The 26,860-nt window shown below is 41.3% G+C and overlaps 2 protein-coding genes across 2 annotated transcripts; both read left to right on the top strand.

The window, feature by feature from the left end:
• Positions 1–10,247: 10,247 nt before the first annotated feature.
• On the top strand, positions 10,248–12,662 carry LOC308341650 (putative protein BRICK1; the record flags this gene model as incomplete). The annotated part of the gene is made up of 2 exons (XM_080801671.1): positions 10,248–10,500; positions 12,508–12,662. The coding sequence occupies 2 exons, from the start codon at positions 10,248–10,250 to the stop codon at positions 12,660–12,662; spliced, it is 408 nt and encodes a 135-aa protein (XP_080657797.1).
• A 1,979-nt stretch (positions 12,663–14,641) lies between these two features.
• Positions 14,642–24,357, top strand: CHIA (chitinase acidic; the record flags this gene model as incomplete). The annotated part of the gene is given in 14 exon segments (XM_080801670.1): positions 14,642–14,675; positions 15,885–15,914; positions 16,445–16,491; positions 16,495–16,646; positions 18,377–18,448; positions 19,102–19,267; positions 21,612–21,736; positions 21,918–22,041; positions 22,330–22,515; positions 22,992–23,094; positions 23,097–23,110; positions 23,198–23,281; positions 23,285–23,339; positions 24,110–24,357. Coding segments are annotated over 14 exon segments (1,440 nt in total).
• Between the last annotated feature and the right edge of the window lie 2,503 nt (positions 24,358–26,860).

Genomic DNA, 26,860 nt, shown 5'->3' with positions numbered 1-26,860 from the left:
CAGCAGATTCCTGCCACACCTCCCACGCCACTCCTCCTGGAAGAGGAAGGAGGGGGTCTCCCTGGATCTGCCACTTGTGGGGACCCTGCTTGAAGACGAGTGGCCTGACTGTGTCTGGGATCATGGTTTAAGGTAAGCTCGAGCTGAGAACCAACTCCTCAGCCCCATCTGTGGAGCCAGCTTCCCTGCTCCAATACCTAGGAGCTCTGCCACCCTCAGACACCCCTGGTCTTTTTGTGACCCTGTGGGTCCTGAGACTATACTGTCCCTGTGAGGGCTCCATCCCCTGCTTAACCTCTGGAGAGACCTCACTCAGTGGAACAGACTTCCGTAAGTTTGGATTTTGTCCTCCGCTGCTCCACTGCTTGCTGGGATCCAGCCCCTCCCCCACCACAGTCTATCCTCCCGCCTCGGATTCACTTCTCCACACATCCTACCTTCCAGAATGTGGTTGCTTTTCTGTTCGTAGAATTGCTGCTCTTCTTCTCTTTGATGTCCTGTTGGGTTTGTAGGTGTTCAGAATGGCTTGATAACTATCTAGAGGAATTCCTGAGACCGATGAAATTTAGGTCTCCTACTCCTCTGCCATCTTGCTCCTCCCTGAATGCTCACTTTCAATCTAAGGACTCACACTACTTCTTTTGATTCTCAGATTTCATCTTTTTTTTTTAAATCTAACTTTTCATTTTTGTCAAATAATACATATAAGTAAATCAGTTGAAAATACCACACTATTACAAAACAAAAATAGCAGTTCCCTAGAAGGTTAGTTCCATCCACTCCACTTCTTAGTACCTATTAATATTATGTACCCAGTGGTCATTATTTGCACATATGAGAGAAGAGATGGCCAGAAGGAATAATTTTGTAAATCATAGGTAGAAATGTTCTTTTTAACAAAATAGCACATTTTATTTTATTTGAGTTTAAAATAAGAACAAAATAAGAACCTGATAATTGCTGAATTTCATACAATTTTTTCAATAAAATTTATTGTGCTTACTTACTGAGTACCTACTATAGTCCAGTCACAATTCTATGCATTGAATACATAAATGAAGGAAAGGGAGAAAGATCCCTGTCTGTATACAGCTTATGTTTTAGCCAGGAAGACAGATGTTAAATAATAAATATAATAAATACATAAACCATATAGTATGTTGGATGCTGAAGCATGTTATAAAAAATGGAGAGGAGAGGAGCTGGAGGCTTCCAGGGGAGGGGTTGCTGTTTGAAATGGGGTGTTTAGCCAATTTCTTAGGCATGTGAACTATGTGCTTGCTTTAATGCTCTGTTGTTAACATGTTGGATTCTTAATCATTTTTTTAACATGGTGTCCTCTGTTTCTAATTATATGGGGCTCACAAATCACCTGAACAAGTATGTAAAGGAATGAAGATGTTAGTCTTGTGGCTAACTTGGGGACAGTGTTGTGGAGGGAAAGATCGGTACAAAGGCCCTAAGGAAAAATTCCTGACATATTAAATGAAGGAGACTGGTTTGGTTGGAGAAAAGGGAGCAAAGACATAGAGTTGTGGGGGAAGTTGTAAGAGATGTGGTCAGGAGAGAGCAGATTGTTTGAAGCAGCAGTTGGCAAACTTTTTCTGTAAAGGGCCAGTTAGTAAATATTTTAGGCTTTGTGGGCCATATGGTCTCACTGCAACCACTCAACCCTGCTGTTGTAGTAGTGGTGAAAGCAGCCAGAGATAATGCATAAAGGAATATGCATGGCTGTATTCCAATAAAATGTTATTTATGGATGCTGAAATTTGAATTTTGTATAATTTTCATGTGTCACTGAATGTCCTTTTTGGTTTTTTCACCCATTTAAAAATGTAAAAATCATTCTTAGTGCCCAGGCTATTGTACAGAAATAAGCAATAGGTCACATTTGGCCCTTACACAATAGCTTTCAGACCCATTTAAGGCTTTATAGAACATTATAAAGACTTCTGCCTTTACTCTGAAGCAATGAGGATCTTCGAAGGCTTTTAAGTGGACAAATCATTTGACTTCTATTTTAAAATAATTTGGCTGCTTTGCTGAGAATGTAGTTTGGAGGCTACTGCAGTGATCCAGTAGATGATGGCTCAGAACAGGGTAGCAGCAGTAGAGGGTGGTCAGAAGTGATTAAATTTAGGCTGTGTTTTAAAGCTTTTTTTAGCTAAACAGATTTTTTTAAGATCCTTCTCTTTTATTTGACAGACAGAGGTCACAAGTAGGCAGAGAGGCAAGCAGAGAGAGGAGGAAGCAGGCTCCCTGCTGAGCAGAGAACCCGATGCAGGGCTCTATCCCAGGACCCTGGGATCATGACCTGAGCCGAAGGCAGAGACTTTAACCCACTTAGCCATCCAGGCGCCCCTAAACAGATTTCTTTTGGATTATATGTAGAGTATGGCTGGGGGAGGAAAGGTTTCAAGGATGATCCCAGCATTTTGGTTTTTTGTTTTTTTTTTTTTAAAGATTTTATTTATTCATTTGACAGACAGAGACCACAAGTAGGCAGAGAGGCAGGCAGAGAGAGAGGAGGAAGCAGGCTCCCTGCCGAGCAGAGAACCCGATGCAGGGCTCTATCCCAGGACCCTGGGATCATGACCCGAGCCGAAAGCAGAGGCTTTAACCCACTGAGCCACCCAGGTTCCCGATCCCAGCATTTTGACCTGAAAAACTGCAAATGTGGAGCTGCCATTGACTGGAATGAGAAAGGCTGAAGTTAGAGAGAGCTCTGGAGGAAGGTCATGAATTCAGTTTGGACTTGTTGAATTAAGATTCCTATTGGATTTCTAGTGGGAAATGTTGAGAAGGCAATTGGACATGAAAGTTTTGGAGGTTGGTGGGTATTTAACCCAAAGATACAGATGTAGTGAAAAGAAGGGTCATCTGTACCCCAATGTTTATAGCAGCAATGGCCGCGGTCGCTAAACTGTGGAAAGAACCAAGATGCCCTTCAACGGACGAATGGATAAGGAAGATGTGGTCCATATACACTATGGAGTATTATGCCTCCATCAGAAAGGATGAATACCCAACTTTTGTATCAACATGGATGGGACTGGAAGAGATTATGCTGAGTGAAATAAGTCAAGCAGAGAGAGTCAATTATCATATGGTTTCACTTATTTGTGGAGCATAACAAATAACATGGAGGACAAGGGGAGATGGAGAGGAGAAGGGAGTTGAGGGAAATTGGAAGGGGAGATGAACCATGAGAGACTATGGACTCTGAAAAACAATCTGAGGGTTTTGAAGGGACGGGGGGTGGGAGGTTGGGGGAGCCAGGTTGTGGGTATTATGGAGGGCACATATTGCATGGAGCACTGGGTGTGCTGCATAAACAATGAATTCTGTTACACTGAAAAGAAATAAAAAAAATAAAAAAAAAGAAAGTTTTGGAGGTTGGAATGTAGTTGGTACTCAAAGTCAACGGATGAATGGATAAGGAAGATGTGGTCCATATACACTATGGAGTATTATGCCTCCATCAGAAAGGACGAATACCCAACGTTTGTAGCAACATGGACAGGACTGGAAGAGATTATGCTGAGTGAAATAAGTCAAACAGAGAGAGTCAAGTATCATATGGTTTCACTTATTTGTGGAGCATAACAAATAATATAGAGGACATAGGGAGATGGAGAGGAGAAGGGAGTTGAGGGAAATTGGAAGGGGAGGTGAACCATGAGAGACTATGGACTCTGAAAAACAACCTGAAGGTTTTGAAGGGGCGGGGGGTGGGAGGTTGGGGGAACCAGGTGATGGGTATTAGGGAGGGCACAAATTGCATGGAGCACTGGGTGTGGTGAAAAAACAATGTATACTTTTACGCTGAAAATAAATAAAAAAATTAATTTAAAAAAAAAGTCAATAGATTTGGTGAAATCTTTAAGGGAATGAATGTGGAAAGAGAAAGGAGTCCAAGGACTAAACCCTGGGCATTCCAATTTCCAGAAGCTGCAATGAGTAGTTCAGAAGACTAGCAATGGGTAATGAAGATCAAAGAAGGAGGGATGCATCAAGGGAGAACACCAAGAGAGTCAAGAGTCTGGAAAGAGGAGAAAGTGATCAACTGTGTCCAATACTGTGTCCAATAGGTCAAGTAAGGTGTGGTCTATGAGCTGACCATTAGGTTCAACATGTGGGTCATCACCAAGGGCAGCAGTGGAACTCCACTTCGTGACAAAAGCCTGAGTGGACAGGGTTTAAGAAAGAATGGAAGGAAAAGAATTGAGAACAGAATACACAAACCTATCTGATGTGCCTCAAAGGAAAGCAAAGAAATAGGTTGAGAACCAAAAAACAATGGAAACTAGGAGCTGGACTTGTATGTTTAAACTCAAGCTTCAATGCTAGAGGTATGAAAAGCATTTAACACTCTTCCAGTACTTGTCACCTCCAGATTTTGTGTTCTTAAAATTTTCATTGACTCAAAAATTTTAATATCACTTCATTTTATAATAGAACTAAACTCTTATATTTAAATTAATGCAATGTTCATGATCAGTGCTTTTACTACAGCTTCTCTAATACTGGATTCTCCAGGTCATTTCCTCCTTTGTTTTGTTTTTGTTTGACAGGAAGGGCCTGAAGTTGTGCTCTTCCATTTTCTCACAGTCATGAAAATGCCTGACTGTTGCCTTTATACTTGATTAATAGCTTGTTAAACATAAAATTCTTGGCTCTTTCTTTTTCTCAAAATTTCGTATTAGTCCTTTTTTTCTGGCATTGCGTATTGAGCTACTTCTGTTCCTGTGGCTTTTCATTTACTTTTTGTTATTGCTGTCGTCGGCTGATTTTGCAGCTGAACAGTTTTTTAAAGTAGTGTTGTGGCTGCTGCAGACCTTGAGTACCTTCACAAGTGAGAATGTCTGCCTGTTCCTTTGATACTTGCAAAATTCCTTGGTGGAGTATTATATGACAGGCTAATACTTTGTTTTCATCAGAACTCTATAGGTGTAGACAAAACCTCTTAGCACCATTTCAAATTCTCACTGCCTTAACTTTTTTTTAATTTTTAATTTTTTAAATTTCTTTTCAGTGTACCATAATTCATTATTTATGCACCACACCCAGTGCTCCATGCAATATGTGCCCTCCATAATACCCACCACTGGGCTCACCCAACCTCCCACCCCCCGCCCCTTCAAAACCCTCAGATTGTTTTTCAGAGTCCATAGTCTCTCATGGTTCATCTCCCCTTCCAATTTCCCTCAACTCCCTTCTCCTCTCCATCTCCCCATGTCCTCCGTGTTATTTCTTATGCTCCACAAATAAGTGAAACCATATGATACTTGACTCTCTCTGCTTGACTTATTTCACTCAGCATAATCTTTTCCAGTCCTGTCCATGTTGCTACAAAAGTTGGGTATTCATCCTTTCTGATGGAGGCATAATACTCCATAGTGTATATGGATCACATCTTCCTTATCCATTCGTCCATTGAAGGGCATGTTGGCCTTAACTTTTAACTTCAGCCACAACTGCAGCAACCAGCTCTGCATAAGTTTCAACCACCTTCATTAGTTGTTGTCCTTTGTTTCAGGCATGTGTCTGGCTTCTCATGTGAGGCTTCTTAGATAGAGGCTTCCACTAAAGCATGGACAACCTACCCACGTAGAGGAGTTAATGTCATCCCTGGGAGGTCAAGGGACCATGTTCTTTCCACTTTTCTTCTCTGGATGGTCTAGAAACACTTTTCATAAGACTTCTAAGATAGTCCCAAGGGACTGGGCATCCAGTTGCCCCTAACAATGACCAACTTAATAATATATTTTTGTATTGGTCTTCCCTTTTTCCCATTTCATTCTTTTATCTTTTATTCTTGCTTCCCAGATTCTACTCCCAAATGAATTACTCTCACATAAACTACTTCCAGGAGAACTTAACCTTAGATAGTAGACATTGCTTCATTGTGCTCCAGCATTGAATATTGTTGTGGGGATATTTGAGGCCAGTGGGTACCCACTATCCCTTCATCAACCCATATATTTTAAGTTATTTCATAATTTTTTTCCTGGTGCCTGAAGAACTCAATAACTTAACTAAGCTATGTCTTGGATTTGATGGTTCTTTATCAATTTTTCATGGAAGATAGCTGAGAGGTGATGATTAACTTCACTGATGCCTTTTAGGCTGGCCTCCTAGAGAGGAAGTTGTCTCACTGCCTCTGGACACCAGTGATAGCCACCTAGGGTTTAATGCAATCCATCCTGGCAGAGAGCTGACATGTGGATCAAGACCTCAGCCAAGTTCCCATCTAGTAGTAGTGCTGTAATCACAAGGGTTAAGACCACACCTGGGGAAAGCCAAGAGTTCTCCCAGTTGATGAATGCTGAGATAGTGGGTGGAACTGAAAGCCAAGGTTCTGCTGTTAGAGCCTATGTCCTAATTTCACTAGGAAAGGTTTGGTTCTTTAATAATTAAGCAGTTTAAAGACTCCAACATCTAGGGTCCAGGATCTCTCTCTCAGACCTAGATTCACTGTCTGCTAGATTGTTGTAGACTTCCTGAGAATAAGATGTTCATGAAAGGATCATTCACATGCACTAGAGATATTATGCCTTTAAGGAGGTAACTAAGGTTAAATGAGGTTGCAAGGATGGAGCCCTGATCCAAAGAAACTGTGCCCTTATAAAAAAGAGACACTAGATCTTTCTCTGTCTCTGTCTCGATCTCTCTCCCATGTGAGAACATAGACAGAAGGTGACTGTCTGCAAGCCAGGAAGGGAGCTCTCACCAGAGACTGAATCTTGCCGGAGCCTTGATCTTGGACTTTCCAACCTCCAGAACTATGAGAAAATAAATATCTGTTGTTTAAGTCACCCAATCTATGGTATTTTGTTATGGCAGCCAGAGCAAGCTAAGACAATGTCCAAACCTAATCTGATGGCTATTTCATGTTTCTTATTACCCACAGAGGATGAAAGCAGGAGAGTGCACAAAGACGATGCACCCAAACTGGTATGTTAACTGGATTGCTTGCCCAATGCTATAAATACCCTAAACAGAGCCATTCCTAGCAACAGTCCATCTGTTCTTAGCCATCTGTTACAAACCCAGGAGTCTGAGGACAGGAAGTTTTCTGGTACTGAACAACTGTGATTTGGGAACCCAATCCAGATATCCCTTCCCACACCTTTTTCTTTTTATTCCCCCAACCCTGTCTTAGCAACTGTGAAATCGGGACTGCTGCACTAAAGAACAGGTGGAGAATACTCTGGGTCACTGCTGTCTCTACCTGGTTGTTGATGGTTTCCCCAATTGCAGCTTTGCCTATTACCTTTGACTGAACACCTGCTATGGTCCCAATACTCTGCCATGTGGGCACTGAGAAGCCATTCTTATTCTGGTGCTGTTGCAAATGAATTGGCCCAATTATTGCATGACCACAGGAATGGGAAAACATTGGTGTGGGATTCCCACCAAGGTGATGGTCCCAGGTATGGGCAAAATGCCATGGATATTTATGGAAGTAGAAGAAGTCCTTTGCTAGGTAAGAAGGAAACCTCTGAAATCACAGGATATGGGATAGTGATGCATTCTGACTGCCCTGCATTTGATCCTCCTAGGAGAACTCTCAATCAGGTTGTCCCAAGTTCTTTGATGCAACTCTCACAGGTGGTGGACTCTTCTGTTAATCTTCATGCTACTGATTCCATTTCTTCCCCCAAGTTAGCATACAGTATAATATTAGTTTCAAGTGTAGAATTTAGTGACTCAACCCTTACATACAACACCTGGTGCTCATCACAACAAGTGCCCTCTTTAATACCCATCACCTATTTCACCCATCTCCTCACCCACCTCCCCTTTGTTCTCTATGGTCAAGAGTCTGTTTCTTGATTTGCCTCTTTCTTCCCACCCCATGTTCATTTGTTTTTTAAATCCACATATGAGTGAAATCATACGGTATTTGTCTTTCTGATTAAATCTATAGTCCAGAAGTAGGTGCAGCTAGGGAGAACCAAGAGGTCATTTTGGTGTCTTGTAATGTCATTGCCCTTTTAGAATATTCTATTGAGTTATACCACCCAGTATCTGCCAGTGTAACTCACTGCCAATGAAAGATCGTAGGTCCAAGGCCTAGTAGTCCATGCAGGAGAGATTTCCTTCCCTCTGGGATGTTACTGGCTTCATAGCCATTTGAGCTGACTTGGGACCAATGTTGTAGTCATTACTCAGTTACATCTTGGCCTTTGTATTGCATCTCCCAATAATGGCCTTGTTCAACTCCACAGAATGCTTATGTTCATCAGTAAGGAGAACAATCAATGACTGGTTGACCCTGGTTATACATGATACTTTCTGGTCTGTATACTGTGCCAATGAGGGGGTCTTCTCCCTTATGAATGAGCATCTCCCTTGGTCAGCCTCAAGCAAATGAGACCTGCACCCTGCAGTTTCATCCAGCCATTTTTAGCTTTCCAGTACTCCCTTCCAGGACTCTGTGCCCATCATTTATTCTGGATACAAAGAAGTCATCTTGCTGTGGGGTAGGATTCATAGCACTCCTCAACTTCATTGTAATCTCATCTTTGAAATGCCAAGAACTATCCAATTCACTAGAGATTTGAAGATGCATAAAAAATAGTACCTGCCTCCAAGGAATTTACTTATTCGTAGGAGACATGGACTGTAAACAAGTGACACAAAACACAATGGTGTATATAATGAAAATATGCATAAGGTTATAAAAAATCAATTTCTCAAGCACATGTGATGAGTGAGAGTTGAGTCTATTTCATGTAAGAAACTCCATATGAAGCAACAACATGATAAAATTGTTGTAATAGATAATACAATCTTAGGCTGTATTAGTAGAAATATAGAATTCAGCAAAAATAAAGATAAATAAACACTGGACTAGAAGTCAGCAGCTCTGCGTTTCAGTTCAGGCTATACATCTGATTGTGTAATTTCATCAAATTCTTGTTCTCCATTTCCTCATCTGTATATATGAACAATAAAGTCTAGCTTGCCTCCCTCTTGGGGGACAATAAAGAATCAAATGGGTTAGAAGAGTCTTTTTTTATATATAATTTTTTATTATGTTAGTCACCATACAGTACATCATCAGTTTTTGAGGTAGTGTTCCATGATTCAGTGTTTGCATATAACACCCAGTGCTCCATGCAATACGTGCCCTCCTTAATACCCATCACTGGGCTCACCTATCCACCTACCCTCTAAAACCCTCATTTTGATTCCTGGAGTCCACAGTCTCTCATGGTTCATCTCCCCCTCTGATTGTCCCCCTTCATTTTGCCCTTCCTTCTCCTAATGTTCTCCATGCTATTCCTTATGTTTCACAAATAAATGAAACCATATAATAGTTGTCTTTCTCTGTTTGACTTATTTCACTTAGCATAATCTCCTCCACTTACATCCATGTTGATGCAAAGTTGGGTTTTCATCCTTTCTGATGGCTGAGTAATATTTCATTGTGTATATGGACCACATCTTCTTTATCCATTCATCTATTGAAGGGCATCTTGGCTCCTTCCACAGTTTGGCTTTTGTGGATATTGCTGCTATGAACATTGGGGTGCATGTACCCCCTTCTTTTTACTACCTCTGTATCTCTGGGGTAAATATCCAGTAGTTGGGGGCAATTTCTGAGCCATAGGATAGCTCTATTTTTAACTTTTTGAGAAACCTCCACACTGTTTTCTGAAGTGACTGTACCAACTTGCATTCTCACCAACAGTGTAAGAGGGTTCCCCTTTTTCCACAACCTCTCCAATTTTTGTTTCTTGCCTTGTCAATTTTTTTTTTTAAAGATTTTTATTTATTTATTTCACAGACAGAGATCACAAGTAGGCAGAGAGGCATTGCCTTGTCAATTTTTGCCATTCTAACTGGTATAAGGTGGTATCTCATTGTGGTTTTGATTTGAATTTCCCTGATGGCTAATAATGTTGAACATTTTTTCATGTGTCTGTTAGCTATTTGTATATCTTCTTTGGAGAAGTGTCTGTTCATGTCTTCTGACCATTTTTTGACTTGATTATTTGTTTTTCAGGTGTTGAGTTTGAGAAATTCTTTATAGATCTTAGATTAACAGCCCTTTATCTGTAGTGTCATTTTCAAATATCTTCTCCCATTCTGTGGGTTGTCTCTTTGTCTTGTTGACAGTTTCCTTTGCTGTGCAGAAGCATTTTATCTTGATAAAGTCCCAAATGTTCATTTTTGCTTTTGTTTCCCTTGCCTTCAGAGACCTGTTAAGAAATGCTTATAACAAGGCGGCAGCCATGGCAGGTCAAGAGGATCCGGTGCAGCGGGAGATTCACCAGGACTGGGCAAACCGAGAATACATTGAGGTCATCACCAGCAGCATCAAGAAAATCGCGGACTTTCTCAACTCGTTCAATATGTCTTGTCGTTCAAGACTTGCAACACTAAACGAGAAACTGACAGCTCTCGAGGGGAGAATAGAGTACATTGAAGCACGGGTGACAAAAGGTGAGACCCTCACCTGGAGCTACCTCATGCTGCTCCTGGGAAGTTGTTTCATGGAACACAGGCTGATGAGGGAAAGGCCCCAGCAGCCTCAGCTCCCTCCTCTCTCCTTAAAGAGCAACAGGGCTTATTCTTGTTTTTGTTTTTGTTTTTGTTTCAAAAGCATGGCCTTTGGGTTCTGCCATGTACGTCGGTGTGTGATGTGGCATGTGGGAAGACGTCCAGGAACCAACGTCTTGGAACCAACATTAGGCATTTTATCTTTTAAGTAACATTTTGTAGAACTATCCGTCAGTGTACGAGGTGCTCAGAGCCAGATGCCTGGGACTCTTTATCAAGGTCCTCCCCACCTCTCTTTCTCTCAGACTTTCCTTACAGCTCTCATTGCATCTGCATTGATTCTAGAAACTGTCTTCGTCTCCTTTTCACCTTTGGTGGGGGTTGGGAGGCAGTCCTAGCTGAGACACTTATGCCCTGGCAAGGTGGCCGCCAGAGAATGTTGTTGCTAACCCACCAGTTTCTTGTTCTTTTGGGGAGGTAAAGGCCAGGCTTCCACTTGGCTTGAAGGGACATTTTCAGAATTTTCTTTCTGTCTCTTGGGGTATCTTTGCCTCTCATATTTCCCTAATAAACTCCTCAACTTTAAAAAAAAAAAAAGAAATTCTTATAACAGCATATGGGGTAAAAGCTGGAAACAACCCACTTGTTGCTCTATGTAGAAAGGATAAGTAAATTATAGCATACTCATATAATAGAATACCATACAGATACGAAAATGAGTGAACAGGGGCAAATGGGTGGCTCAGTCAGTTAGGTGTCTGTCTTCAGCTCAGGTAATGATCCCAGGGTCCTGGGTTACCTGCTCAGTGGGGAGTCTGCTTCTCCCTCTCCCTCTGCCCCTCCCACCTAACTCTTGTTCTCCCCTCCACCAAATAAATAAATAAATAAATAAATAAATAAAATCTTTAAAAAAAAGAAAATGCGTGAACAGTTGCTACCTGTAACAACTTGGATGAATCCAGAGTGAACCCAAAGACTTAATGCTGAGCTAAAAAAGGAAGAAATAGGAGAATACATTTGACATTATCTCACTTAAACAAAGTTAAAATTAAGGAACATATTAAAACTGATAAAGATATTATTATTATAATAAACAATTATGAAACTAATGAATATATTATTTAGAGATACAGGCATATGTGATAAAATTATAAATAAAGCAAAGAAATGATTACCACAAAATTCATATAGCTGCTTATTCCAGGGGAATGAGAAACATTGAGCTGGGTAGGGACACACAGAATAATACTCAAAGATAGTATTATCATGTTTAAGCTGGTAGTAGAACGGGGGTTTTCATTTTAACATTTTTCTTTAAATGCATATCTAAACTCATGTGTGTGGTACATTGTACCATAAATTTGAGAATCTAAAAATAATGAAGGCTTATTGAAAATATCAAAGGATATACAATGCCACACTTTTAAACATTCATTATTCTATAAATTTATGCTGATAATTCTTTTCAATACTTAAGTGCTCATATGGGACACAGGCTTGATAGGGACACACCCAATGCCCTTAAGGAACTATTAAGAAAGGATAGTTTACCTGCAGGTCATTCATATAGAGTAAGAGACACCAAATTCAAGAGAAAATATCTCACTAAATCTAAACACCAGCTAGACATAATAGTGCCAAAGAGAATAACTCTGAGACTACTTTCTTTGCTATTTTTGCGAATCCTTGACTTAACCTTGATTTGACACAATTCTGGCTATTTGTCCCAACCATATTCTCCTGGATGCCTCAGGAAAATGCCTTTCCCAGTTCAACTTGGACCACCAACTGAACATAAGAGGCAGTGCTGTGTAAAGATGAAGAGAATTCCATTCTGGAGGCAGCTATCCTGGCACTGAATCCTGGATCTGGTGCTTAATATTTGTTTGATCAAGTTTCTCATCTGCAAAATTGGGTTAACAGTAATAATGGTTCTTATAGGTTAAATGAAATAATTAATAGACCCTCAGATGAACATTCATTGTTTTTCAGTCACTCAGTATTCGCCCTCCACTCTCCTGGAATTTCATTTTGTGATCAGTCCTGATGGAAATTTGAATCCAAGTGCCCTGTTTTTGTCCCTAATCAAGTGTCTGATGAAAAGCTCAGACTATTTCTCCTGGGGTTTCGATTCTTATGTGGAATGAAGCTTGGTTAAAAGATAAAATTAAGGGCACCTGGGTGGCTCAGTGGGTTAAAGCCTCTGCTTTCGGCTCAGGTCATGATCCCAGGGTCCTGGGATTGAGCCCCGCCTCAGGCTCTCTGCTCACTAGGGAGCCTGCTTCCTCCTCTCTCTCACTGCCTGCCTCTCTTGCCTACTTGTAATCTCTGTCTGTCAAATAAATAAATAAAATCTTTAAAAAAAATAAAATTAAATTAAATTAAGGTTTATTCTAAGACCTCATCCCACTGCACTATCCCCTAAAATGCTTGATTTCTGTCTTATCACAGACAGTACTATCTTATCTTTGATCCTGTGAACGTCCTCATATTTTTCCAAAATACCAATACAAATCTTTGGTATTTTTCCAAAATACCAAAATAGTTGGTATTAGTCACTTGCAAAAATAAGTTCTTAGTGATATAAAACCCAAGAACAATCTCTGGCACATAGTATTTGTCATAGTGTTTGTTGATATTACTATTTTCACAACTGAAATCCTCCCTGGCAGCATTTCTACCAGACTCTCTGGTCCTGCGAGTGAGAAGTAAACACTCAGGACCTAATTATCATGGGATGAATGGATATAATTTAGTTTCTAAATGTGATAGAGAAGTCAGTCTGCATCCAAAGAAGTTGGAAAAGGTGCTGATGTTCCACGAGGGGTGCCCATCTACCCACCAACTACCTTTCAGGTATTGTACAGGAGTAACACATAAGCAGTACGGACAATAGGTACTAGAGTATATAAGGTATTTCAGAGGAAGAAGAGATCAGTGAGCTTCAAAGAGAGGGTCTAAGCTGTGCTTTGAAGAACTGTAACATTGGCAGTGAAGAGAGAGCAAATAAGGACTGAGGAGAAGGAGAAGATGTTACAGGCAAAGGGTGGAGAGATAGTGTAAGCAAAGGTATGAAATACATGTTTGCGGACAACAAATGGACCATTTGGCCAAAGCAGAAATTTATTATAGGATAATGGTAGTGGATAATATTTAGAAAGGTAGATTGGAATTAACTTTAAATATAAAATTCTAGACATAGTCAAGTTGCAAATATTTCTATTAAAAGAGAGTCCTTTCAATATCATCACCATCATCTCTACCCAGCAGCAACACAAAAGTATCAACTGAATGTAATTTGGGACTATGGGACACTAGAGAGTTCTTGCTGACCTTCAGAGGGGACATTTTGGAAACCATACATTCTTAGAAAAAATTATCATATAATCATGACTTAAGATCATTCCAAAGAGCAGGTGTGGGTAAAATGTTCAGAAAGTAGCACCTAAAGATGGAAAGTTTGTACTGATTGTACAAATTATACATGAAGAATTCCATAAAGAAAAAGGGTTTAAAAACATCTAATAACTTCTAAGGGTTTTTATTATTTGCTTTCCCATAAAGACATGCTTTGATGTCAGGGACAAAATGTCCACAACATAAAAACCTAACCAGAATGTTTAAACAGATGCTTACCAATCCTGGGAACTGCCATAAAAGCTATTAAGCTGGTGGTTTCCATTGTGATGGTCTCTACCACCTTGTTAGGGGTCATAGCATTGCTTTGTTCTTATTGAGCAGAGAAAGTGGTGGTGGTGGGAGACTATAGGTTGCAGGTCTAAGACGAGGTGTTTGTAGGGGAGCAGATCTGTTGATTTATTGATTAGCTACATACACATCTGAATTCATTGTTCTCCACTTGGAAGCCCTTACAATAACCTGGGATTCAGATGGTATAAAAAGCAAATCCAGGGGCGCTTGGGTGGCTCAGTGGGTTAAGCCTCTGCCTTCGGCTCAGGTCATGATCTCAGGGTCCTGCGATTGAGCCCTGTGTTGGGCTCTCTGCTCAGCAGGGAGCCTGCTTCCCACCCCCCCTCTCTGCCTGCCTCTCTGCCTACTTGTGATCTCTGTCTGTCAAATAAATAAATAAACTCTTTAAAAAGAAAAAAAAGCAAATCCAGTACCAATGACAGCCATGGAAGAGCTTACTCTCCTTGCAGGTGAGTCTGCAGTCAGAGATAGAGCCTTACTCTTACCTGACTCCTTTTTCTCTCTGGATCTGAGAGCTATGAAGCAGTCTTCACATTATACCTCCCGGGTCTTCCACTTTTCTTCCATCATATCAAATTTCCAAGAGAATCTTGACATATACAGATCAGTCTGTCTCTTATTCCTCTACTTTCAGCCTTACTCTAATAACATTTCTACCTTCATTGATCCCATGGGCATGGTGCTAAAAGAAAGGCTTATTTTCTTCCAATGCTTGTCTTATTCTCTAATCCCTTAACAATTGTTTCTTGTTCTGCATCCATCTTCCTGCACCACCTTATTTTAATCGGTATCATTTTTATTTATGCTTGAATCCTTGGTCTAGCTTTCCCAGGGATGAAAATCAGTAGGAACTGAGAGAGAATGATGTGAGTTATCTTGGTTCTACTGTTTTCAGCATTACTCCTTTTTTATCTCCTTCTGTCTTACAGAGTTGCTGATATATCATAAAAATCTCAGCTAGAAATTCAATAATTTGAAGGGGTTAAGTCAGTAAATTATTTATAACCAAGCTATATCCTCAGTTTATTAGTTGTTCTAGAGCTGTTATTTATAAAGCTTTTATAGTTTCAGAACATTTTCTAAATGAAACCTCTAGCTCAATTTATAAAACACTCAAGTCAGATGTGCTCTGGTAGAACAAGGGAGAGGCATCTGAAGTCTTGCCTCACAGCTCCTGGTACTTCTCTTCTACTGTAAGAGCTCCAAAACAGTGGCTCCAAGAAAATTCTCAGGCTCCAGAAGATATTGAATTCACTGTTTTTGGAGGATGCCTTGTCTGTGGAAGGCTCTACTCATCCCCGTTCAGGGAGGTGAAGCACTGATGGATGTGTACTCAATTAAGTAGAGTACATTCTGGGTAATTTCAGTAGAAATTCAGTAGATCTTCCAAAATAGTAGCCTGTGAACTCTGCATTCAGTAACATTTATTACTGACATGAAAGGTGGAAGAAGAGAGTGCCATGGCCATTTTTTACTAAGAGGAGGAAAGTGTAGATCTCTTGGTCCCTTCACTGGCAAGCCTAATCTTGGGCATAATCCCTACATGCCACTGGGCTGGAACAACATATGACAAATAGGATGGTGCTCAAGCTCTCAGAATCAAATTCCACAGGGTATAGATAATTGATTCAGGATACATGTGTTTTCTTTCCCTCCAGGTCTAGCCCTTCTGCTGAATGCTCATCTAGGTAAGTCATGAACTCTGTCTTTTATCTTTGATACAATCTTTTCCTACCATAAACCACTTATCTCTATAAATTACTCACCATGCAATTATCTGATTAGTGTATTTTTAAAAAATATATCAAGAGATAAGCCATCTGAGGGAAAGAGAGCTACTGTCTACTTCACAGACAGGTTTGACATTGAGAGAACCTATTATTTTGGATTGGCTCTCACTACTAACCTCTTTAGCATGACCGCTGGGATTTATAAATTGGTATTCACTGGGCTTCACAGGACTACTGGACATCTTTTCTTAAGTGGTTCTTAGGCTTAACATCACAAATGAGTCTGCTGGAGCCAAAGATAACTCCAAGTCAGTGACTAGTTCCCAAGTTAGATCTTTGAACTCATCTGCAAGAATATTTATATTAAACACCCCCACACAGAGATCATGCATTGAGGCAAAGGGAGGGAAACAGGCAGAGCCAAAACCCACAGCACATTTCAGTAGCACCTTAATCAGGTCATTATTCTCACTTCTTACTGCTCTCAGGTTCCGCTTACCAGCTGACATGTTACTTCACTAACTGGGCCCAGTACTGACCAGGCCTGGGGCACTTCAAGCCTGATGACATTGACCCCTGCCTATGTACTCACCTGATCTATGCCTTTGCTGGGATGCGGAACAATGAGATCACCACCATTGAATGGGATGATGTGGCTTTCTACCAAGCTTTCAATGGCCTGAAAAACAAGTAAGAGATGGAGGATATACCTCATTTGGTATCTCCTAGGGTGGTGCTCTCCAAATATTAGTGTGCAAACAGATCACCTGGGATCTTCTTAAAATGAGTTCAGGTTCAGTGAGTCTGAGGTGAAGACCAATATTCTACATTTCCAACAAGCTCCCCGCTGATGTTGATGCTTCTGGTCCAGGAAGCTATACTTTAAGTAGCAAAGATATGGACAACATAGCACATTGTCTGCTCTAGCAAGTATTGAAAATATATCAGTACTATTTCTCCTTTTCCCTGTCAATTTCTTTTTTTTATGACCCAAGAAACTGCAAGTCATCTTAGCTGCTTACATCAGAGAGCAGCAGGTGGAAGATAATGAAGATTAGACACCACTGAGGCCCCCCAAATCAGAAATGTCTGCTGTGTTTTAAGAGTTCTAGTTGTGTAAAAAAGAAGCATAACAAAGAAACAACAACCTTGGTATCTTTTAATTCCTGATTTACTCAGTCAAACTATTTCTAGGAGAAATAAGGCTACAGACCATCGCTACCATCAGTAGTGGTACTATCCTGAATGTAACTATTAGAATTTAAGTTATGATAAATAGAGGAAGTAAACTCCTGCAGAGTGGTATTTCTTAAAGTGTGATCCATTGACTATGCATCAAAACCACATGGGGGCACCTGATTAAAAATGTCAATCCTTCCCACAGTCCAGCCAAATCAGAATTTCTGAGAAAGGGGCTATAAACCCAGAATTTTAATGTTTTCTCACTCTGACCCTTGCACTCCATTCTTGAGAACCACTATTTAAGAAAAATGTGCATAATTTTAAGCAATTGATTTCTATTCATTATCTCGGAGCCTGAGAAAGTAATTATGCTCAAGCAACATTTATCATTTCATCTGATTATAGCAGAATATGATTTAATTATGTTTTTAAGTTTTATATATCTTATTGCCAATATATACCTATTTTTACAAAATCTGGTCCCATAATTTGGATTTCCTCAAAGAACTTTAAATGCATTTATGATAACAACACAATTTTTTGTTGTTGTTGAAGTATAATTAACATAAAACATTATATTAGTTTCAGGTATACAATATAATGATTCAACAATTCTATACATTAATCAGTGTTCATCATGATAAGTGTACTGTTAATCTCTTTCATCTCAATAAATCACCTCATCCCCCCACCTACTTCCTCTCTGACAACTACCAGTTTGTTCTCTATATTTAAGAGTCTTGTTTTTTGTTTGTCTTTTTTCCTTGTTTGTTTATTAAATTCCACATCTGATTGAAGTCATATGGCATTTGTCTTTCTCAGACTGACTTATTTTACTTAGTATTATACTAAGTATTGGCTAACAACACAATTTTTATAAAGAAAGTCTTCAGGGGCACCTGGGTGGCTCAGTTGTTAGGTGTCTGCCTTCGACTCGGGTCATGATCCCAGGGTCCTGGGATCAAGCCCCGCACTGGGCTCCCTGCTTGGCTGGAAGCCTGCTTCTCCACCTCCCACTCCCCCTGCTTGTGTTCCTTCTCTCACTGTGTCTCTCTCTGTCAAATAAATAAAATCTTTTAAAAAAAGAAAGTCTTCAGTAGTGAAGGAAAATTATCCTACAGAATGTCTTATCAAGGCAACATCAAAGTATATGACCAGGCTCAATACCAAAGCAATGTTATTTTAAATAAAAGGACTCATGGATTTTGAAGTTTCTCTTTTCTTTCTTTGCTTTATAGGAACAGCCAGCTTAAAATTCTCCTGGCCATTGGAGGCTGGAACTTTGGAACTGTCCTCTGTGGGAGAGCCTGGTGTTCATTTGCAACTGAAAACAAGTTATGTTCCTTTACACTTCACAATCTAAGACAGGCTATGAAGGATGCACATTAAACAAATAGGGTAGTGGAATAAATTACTTGACCAAGACCTCAATATTAAAGCAGAATACAATTTATTTTACATGTTTGCATGTAGATGGATATTCTGGGATTCCATTCACAGAGGTTTAGTTACTGAGATTGCAAAACAACCTCTTCTTAAAGTATTTCACAAGCACAGTCCCTGTGGAGAGTGCTACATAGCACTTCTATATACCTTCTGGGGGAAGAGAAGACAAAGTCATGCAAATAAACAAGACAACTTCTTTAAGGGCATATGAACTTTGGGGGCTATTTGGAGAGAGAATTGTGAGGTGGGGTAGTGTTCAAAGCAACAAGTGCAACCTAGGGGGGAAAAAATCAGAGCTGGGTGGATAACAAAACAAAGGGAACACTGAAATCCCATGGCTGGCTAAGTACTTACTGATTACAAAGTAAGGACTAGAGAAAACCAGAACCATACTTATTTCTGGGTTGTGGGTCCCCATGAAGAGCTCTGAGGCAGAAATATAAAAGTTTGATTTTACCACAGGGTGTTGGGACCACCAAGGCGTTCCCTCACATTTCCTTCTTTGGGTCTCCTTCAGCTTCACTGCCATGGTTTTCACTCCTGAAAACCACCAGACTTTCATTGCCTCAGTCATCAAATTCCTGCACCAGTATGAGTTTGATGGGCTGGACTTTGAGTGGGAGTACGCTGGCTCTTGTGGGAGCCCTCCTCAGGACAAGCATCTCTTCACTGTCCTACTGCAGGTGAGGAAGGGTGTGGCAATCTCTAACCCAAGAAAATCCAAAGCCTATTCTTTCCAAGGAGAATCTGGTGTTTCCCAAGCTCAACTAAACTGGAATTTAGAATTATGGAATCTTCCCATCACAAAGATTCATGCCTTCATTCAACAGCATTTCATAACAGAACGACAAGAACACATGTGCTCACATGTGCTCTATGTGCCAGGCACTATTCTACCTTATTCTACTATTGTATTTTAAAACTGTAACTCATTTCACCTATACACCTATTCTATGATCTAGGTACTATATGAATCATAATCTTTATTTTACAGAAGAAAGTAAGGTTTAAGTAACTTGCTTAATGTTACACAACTAGTAGATGTCAGAACTACCTATGCTAAAGTCTGGCTAAAGAGCCCACTGCTTCTAACCATTACACTAGGCTGCCTATTATTACTGAACACTTACTCTGTCCCAGTCGCTGGGTTAGGTGTCAGGTTGAAGATAAGAATAAGATGATCCTTGGCTCTAGGGAATACAATATGAGGTGGCAGGTTGGAAAATAACTGACATTTAAAATATGCTTTGAGCATGTTGTAGTGGGTGCAGAGGGTACCTAATTCTACTCTGGGGAAGGATCTAGAAGAGCTTTCTAGAGAAAGTGACACTTGAGCTCAGTCTTGAAAGCAACTGGTGTTAGCAATGAAGATAGGAACCACACAAATGAAGCCATGTGGATGATTGTGAGTCTGCATACGTGGCAAAAATCAGATCATGTGGGACTTGTAGATGATGTTAAGGAATTTGGATTTTTCCTCTCAAGGCGATGGACAACTTTGAAAGTAATGGAGAGATATGACAAAACTTGCGCTTTAGAAAGATAACTCTGGCTTAACCATAGAGGATGAATTACAAGGAGGTAGGAAGGCAGGGATAAAGAGCTGATGGTCCAAACAAACATCCTAACAGTGAGGACAGAAAGGGCAAGTAAGCAAGGGACATTGGGGGGATACAATCAATAGGATTTGGACACCAAATGGAAGTGGAAACTACAGGACTTCCAGTTTTCTGACTTTGAGGATTGGTTTGGTAGTGGTCCTATAACTAAAATATACACACAAGAAGAAGTGTAGGTTTGAAATAAGAAGGGCTCATTAATGTGCCTTTGAACATCAATCAAGAGTGAGAGGAATCTGTAGGACCTCCTATAGGAATGGCCAGTAGTCCCTGAATGAGTACCAATCTAGAGTTCAAGACATATTGAAGTCATCAGCAAAGGCTGATAATTAAGAGATCATCAAGGAAAAGTGAATGGAGTAAGAAAAGCCAAGGATGGTTTTTAGATTTACCCTCTCCCAAGACAGAGACTCTTTCTCCACCATCCCATATACCAGATCATCAGCCAGCCTCCAAATGGTTTCAATATTAAGTAACTAATCAGTTGAAAGTCAATCTACTTATTGAACAGCTCTAGAGATCAGAAAGAACATCTTGTATTGCATGGAGCACTGGGTGTGGTGCATAAACAATGAATTCTGGAACACTTAAAAGAAATTAAAAATAAATAAATAAAAAATTTTTTAAAAAAGAAAGAACATCTCTATCCTTAGCTGAAACATGCCTCCAGTCATAATTTATAACTTCCAGTCATGGGGGCTAGCTCTGCTCACCAAAATAACAAAGGACAAAACACCTTTTGTAATCTATCATTCAATATTTGCAGACTGTTATAACATCCTGCCTATAATTCCTTTTCTTCCAGTTTAAACACCCTAGTTCCTTTGGCCAGTGTCATGTGACAATTTTCAGACCCTTCACTGGAACACATCCTGGCACACCCTGAACCCTGAACCCAGTCCTCCAAATGGGATTAGAGTCACCCAGAATAAAGGTGCCAGTGCTGAATGGGAACCCATACCCTGGCTGTAACCACTTCCCTTATTGACCAAACCAGTATTTCATTTGATGAGATGTCAGTCCTGTAAAATAATTCACTTACTGGATGAAGGGAAGCAACATGTATATTGTCAAAACCTGGATATAGATTACTACAGCAATTCTAAGTTCAGAGTATAAGGATATAATTGGAGCTCTGACAGGTCATCTGGGACCTGCATTCTGGGCATGACCTGGCTAATAACTTGCTGTGGGACTTCGGTGAAATTGTCTAGCTTCTGTTCATATTAGATAGCTATAACATTGGCTGATACCATCAGTCCTATCTACTTTATAGTGATATTGAGAGACTGAAGTAAGATGAAATATGTGAAAGCATTTTGAAAAAGAAAAGGATGAAACAAACCTACTTATTTAAGGAGCTGAAATCAGAGGCACAGATGGCCTACAGTACTTGATTATTCTATAGGAAATGCGTGAAGCTTTTGAGCAGGAGGCCAAGCAGATCACCAAGCCCAGGCTGATGATCACTGCTGCGGTAGCAGCTGGCGTCTCCAACATCCAGTCCGACTATGAGATCCCTCACCTGGCCCAGTGAGTGATTCACCCTATCCTCGAACTCCTGTAGTTATCACTTTTGCAAGGTAGACTTGTCCTCAGTCTGTCTTGCTATTCAGGGACCACCTTTAGGAGGTTTTGGAAGTGGTAACTTTCACCTACATAGGTGTGGGAAATGACTATCACAAATCTTTTTAAATCTCTTACCCCAACTCAGGTACCTGGACTACATCCATGTCATGACCTATGACCTTCACGGCTCCTGGGAAGGCTACACTGGAGAGAACAGCCCCCTGTACAAATACCCGACTGACATGGGCAGCAATGCCGACCTCAATGTGGTGAGTCCCTGGACACATGCAGATGCAGACCAGAGATAAGGCTATACATCACATGGAAACTCATGGACAAAACGAATGAAAATTCTGCAAATGTCTCATTTGGATAACTATCCTTTCTAGTGGCTGGGCATATCTCATTAACTATAATTTTGCCAAAATGCTTTGAAAAACTACTATCTATCTGTCATTAACATCATACAATTGTGTCTGTTAGAACAATGGACTAACACAACTAAGCACGGGGTCATCAGCGGGGTGGAGCCCCTAGCTAACAAGCAGCCATTGCAGGATTACATCATGAACTATGGGAAGGACAATGGGGCCCTAGCTGAGAAGCTCATCGTTGGCTTCCCCACCTATGGCGACACCTTCATCCTGAGTGACTCCTCCAACACTGGCATCGGTGTCCCCACCTCTGGCGCTGGTCCTGCTGGGCCCTACACCAGGCAGGCTGGGTTCTGGGCCTACTATGAGGTAGGGAGATGAGGCTGGACAAATCTGTGAATTCCATGTCCTGTGCTGAACAGAATGAATGCTCATCCTGTCCACTATTTATCTACTTAAAATACGGCTATCGTTCTAAATATTTCAAGAGTTTAAGAAACCTATTCATTTATCTAATCCAGTAGGAAGGCCACCTATAATGTGTCATATCCCTTCAAGCAACAGACTACATATTTAAGGTCATTTATATGAGCGTGTAAGGAAATAAAAGAACAATATCTCTCAAATTAATGTAATCTCCCAAAACCAAGCATTAAGGATAAGGATAACAGGAATATTTCAAAAGCAACTTCATATTATTTACTTCAAATAACAACCCATAATTAGAAAACAGGAAAATTCCAATTGGAGACATAAAAGAAAAAATAAAACAAAAGAGGCAAATGTTTGTTTCTCCTTTCATGGGAACCTTATTTAAAAGATCTGAATCTCTTGACTTTTTAAAAATCTGTACCTTCCTGAAAAATGGAACTACTGAGGTATGGGATGCCCCTCAGGCTGTACCCTATGCCTATCAGGGCAATGAGTGGGTTGGCTATGATGACGTCAAGACTTCAGTGTCAAGGTAAGATCAGCCCCTCTGACCTGCTGCAGGCCCAGCTGTGAGTGTGGGGAAGTAAAATGACCTCTGGTGTCCTCTATCTTTGAACAGGCTCAGTGGCTTAAGGAGAACAATTTTGGAGGTGCCATGGTCTGGGCCATTGACCTGGATGACTTCACAGACACATTCTGTAACTAGGGCAAGTTCCCCCTGGTCAATACCCTGAAGAAAGCACTTGGGCTGCAGAGAGCAGGTAAGTGAAAGAAAAGGATGCCAGGGGTATACAATTGTTGCTTCTCCAGCTTAAAAGGCAGATCTAACATCTGTCCACCCCCACTGGCCAGGGAATCACTTCCCATTTCACCTCCCTGCTCTTGCCCAGCTGAGACACATGGGCTCCATTCTTCTTCTACCCTTGAACTTCCAGGTCAGGAATGTTATGAGCTTATGAGAAACCAGGCCTACCTGGGTGAGTTTTCCATGTCAGCTATGTCTCAAAGTCTGTGGAAAAGCCCCAAGAAATTTAGTTGACCTTCAATATATAAGCATTTACTTTTCTATGAACTCCTCCCTCATTAAAAGTCTTTTTTGGGCCAACCTGGAGACTGAACAAGAAACCCTCAGGACTGCTCACATGTTTCCAATCTATAATTCAGGGGAAATACCACATCCCTAATTTTTTTCCAGATTTTTCTCTGGAATAATCTCTAAGCTTATTGGCTTGTCACTTATACCCAGATCCTAGGCAAGTATTTTGCACATACCAGTGCTCAGTAATTTTTTTTTAATGATGTTAACATCTTAAGGGAAGAGAGAACTTTTCAGATTTAAAACTAGAATGGCTTGAAATTGTAGCTTTTCCTGAGTATGGAGTAATCTTGTATCTCCTCACGTGTAGGGACCCAGTGCTAACAGCACCCCACCTCCAGACGTTCTCAGGGCCACTAGTCTCCTCACCTCTAGGCGACGGTGGGAACCTCTTCCAGGTCCACGAGTCTGTTCTGCTGTTCTGTGCTGTTTCAGGTTGCCCTGCCCCTGCTCAGCCCGTGGAGCCCATAACTCCTCCCAGGAGCGGAAGTGGGAGTGGGAGCAGCAGCTCTGGGGGCAGGTCTGGGGGCAGTGGATTCTGTGCCAGAAAGGCCAACTGCCTCTACCCTGTGGCGAACAACAAAAATGCCTTCTGGCGCTGCCTGAATGGAGTCACATACCAGCAGAACTTCGAGGCCGGGCTCATCTTTGACACCAGTTGTGATTGCTGCAACTGGGGGTAAACCTGACCTGTCTCCATTCCCGAGTCTCCTCCCTTAGTACATCTTGCTCCTACCTAGAGTTCTACAATAAAAGCCGTCAGTCTAAACATGAGTCTTTTTGGTTGTAAGTGATTGGGGGGGAAGCTTTCTAGATGTGAAAATACAAGCTGCCCAGGGGCAGAGGGTGGCCAAAGGAAGTGTGTGAGGAAGTCGGGGAGCTAGCAAGCCCGCTGTCTTCTGTTTGCCTAGGTTGCATCCGTTTTCCTTCTGCATGAGGGTTGGAGGTTGTCAGGAGGAGATGCTTGAATGTTTGATGCTGGGATGGGATGAAGACATAAAGAAGATAGGTCTGTAGCTTGGTGACTGTCCTCAGGAAAGAGCCAGAGTGATTCTGTGGCATGCATGGGTACAGGCCTGTGTGGCTTCCTCAAAAAGAAGCAGCCCAGGGCATTCTGTCCCTATCTGCTGAGATCCCAAAGCTGGTCCGGCGCCTCCTAGACCAGGTGCTGTGAAGATCTGTACCGTGGACTCCTTTGGGGATGTCTGCCCAGCCTGGGGACCAGCAGTGTTCCTCTATCAGGAGATTGTTCCCTTCTTTGAAGCCATGACCTTGGTCCCTGGCTGCTGTGCTTTACTGCACCTTCTCCTCCCCTGGCTTGGCTGATTGACTAGGATGAACGTCTGTTGCAAGAGTGCTAATCAGATCATCAAGCAGTGAAATCTGCAACAGACAATACGGAGTGGCTGTCATGCCCCAGAGTGGCTTGCCCTGGGATATTTAAACTCAAGAGCTGTAGTGATACTGTGGAGAAGGGCAGTTGCTCTGGATCCAGAGCAAGAAGACCAAAGGGGAGCTACAGAGAAAAGCCACTATGAGAGATGGAGGACACTTACTGACAGCTGTCCACCATTAGATTCTAGCTCCTTCCTGAGACCCAGATGCATTTCTGCCTTTGGGCTCTGTGAAACACACCTATACCTATATAATACATTCCTCTTTGGTGCTTCAGCTGGCTTAAGATTGCTTTAATTGCAACTAGCAGAATCCTAACTAATATAATGGCTCCTAAAAACTGGCAGGCTTAGTGTATGTCAAACTCTGTTCTAGGTGTTTTACATGTATTTTATTATTTAATTCTCCTGGCCACCTTGTAAGGAAGATAACATTGATTCCAGGAAACTGAGGCACAGAGGAATTAGGTCACCTGCCCAAGATCACCCAGCTAATAAGTTGCAGAGCCAGATCCTAAGCCAGGCAGCCTGGCTCCAGAGCTCACAGTCCTAACTATGATGCTTCGCCACCTCCCTTGATACAGATGTCCTTGTTCACACAGCAGATGGCCACTTTAGGGATAATGATGAGACACAGGCCACTTTCTGGGTAATGGTGACATATTCATGAATTCACAGCACTTAGTGATTATTATGTGCCAGATAATATTCTAGGTACTAAAGGCATAGTGGTAGATAAGATAAAGACTCCACCTTTCTGCCAGTTATATTTTGATGGTGAGAGTGTTAGGCAAACAAAGGAATGAAAAAAAGTGTAACAGTGATAGCAAGTGACAAGGAGATGAATGTACTTTAGTTTGGGCGGTCCAGGAAGGCCTCTGTGCAGGCAGGCGAGTGTCCGACTCTTAGTTCTGGCGCTCAGGCCGTGAGATCAAGCCCTGTGTCAGGCTTGGAGTCTGCTTGAGATCCCCTTAACCTCTCCCCCTGCCCCTCTTCGTGTCCCACCCCCCGGCAAATAAATAATTTAAAAAAAAGGAAGTCCTCTGTGGGGAGGTCCCAAATGAGATGAGCCGTGACACTCAAGAAGAACCAGACATTTTGAGATCTGGGAAGAGGGCATTTCGGGCACAGGTACAGCAACTACAGAGTCCTTGAGCTGGAAATGAACATGGCAGATTAGAACAAAGAAGAGCAGGGCTGCGCTGAGGTAGTGGACACAGGAAAGAAATAGGCAGGGGTCATATCACGCAAGGTCTTGAAACATGGTTACAAGTTTGGATTTTATTGCAAGTGAGCTGTGGAGCCATTAGAAGTTTATAGCAGGGATGGAGAGGTGGTGACATGATCTAAATTCACCATGGAGAAGACAGGGCTGGAATTGGGTTACAGAACGTGGGGAAAATTGCACTCGTGATTGTAGCTGATATACTGACTTTTGAGAGCTTACATGACATATCTTGGACATCAAAAATAGATATGGGAGTGTCCTCAATAAGCAGGTAAAAGCAAAAGTCATTAAAATTGGGTATTATTATTAATGTAATTACATTTCTAACCAAGGAACAAGAAAGCCTAGAGTAAGTTAGAGCATAGAAATTTGGGCAGACTTTTTGGAAGAAGTTTCTGTTTAGGTCACCCACACTGAGGAGGGGACATGAGGATGCGGGGAACTGGATTTGGTGAAGGCCATGAAAGAGGCCATTGACTCTGAAGAAAAGCGTCTTTGAACAACACAGTGGCCAGCTGCTAAATCAAAGTGGTTCCCCAGACTAACACCTTCTTCTGTTGTCAC

Source organism: Martes martes, assembly GCF_963455335.1.
Source record: "Martes martes genome assembly, chromosome: 4".
Taxonomy (NCBI): Eukaryota; Metazoa; Chordata; class Mammalia; order Carnivora; family Mustelidae; genus Martes; species Martes martes.
Note: the sequence above shows the minus strand (reverse complement) of the source record. Positions and strands in the feature narration are given on the sequence as shown.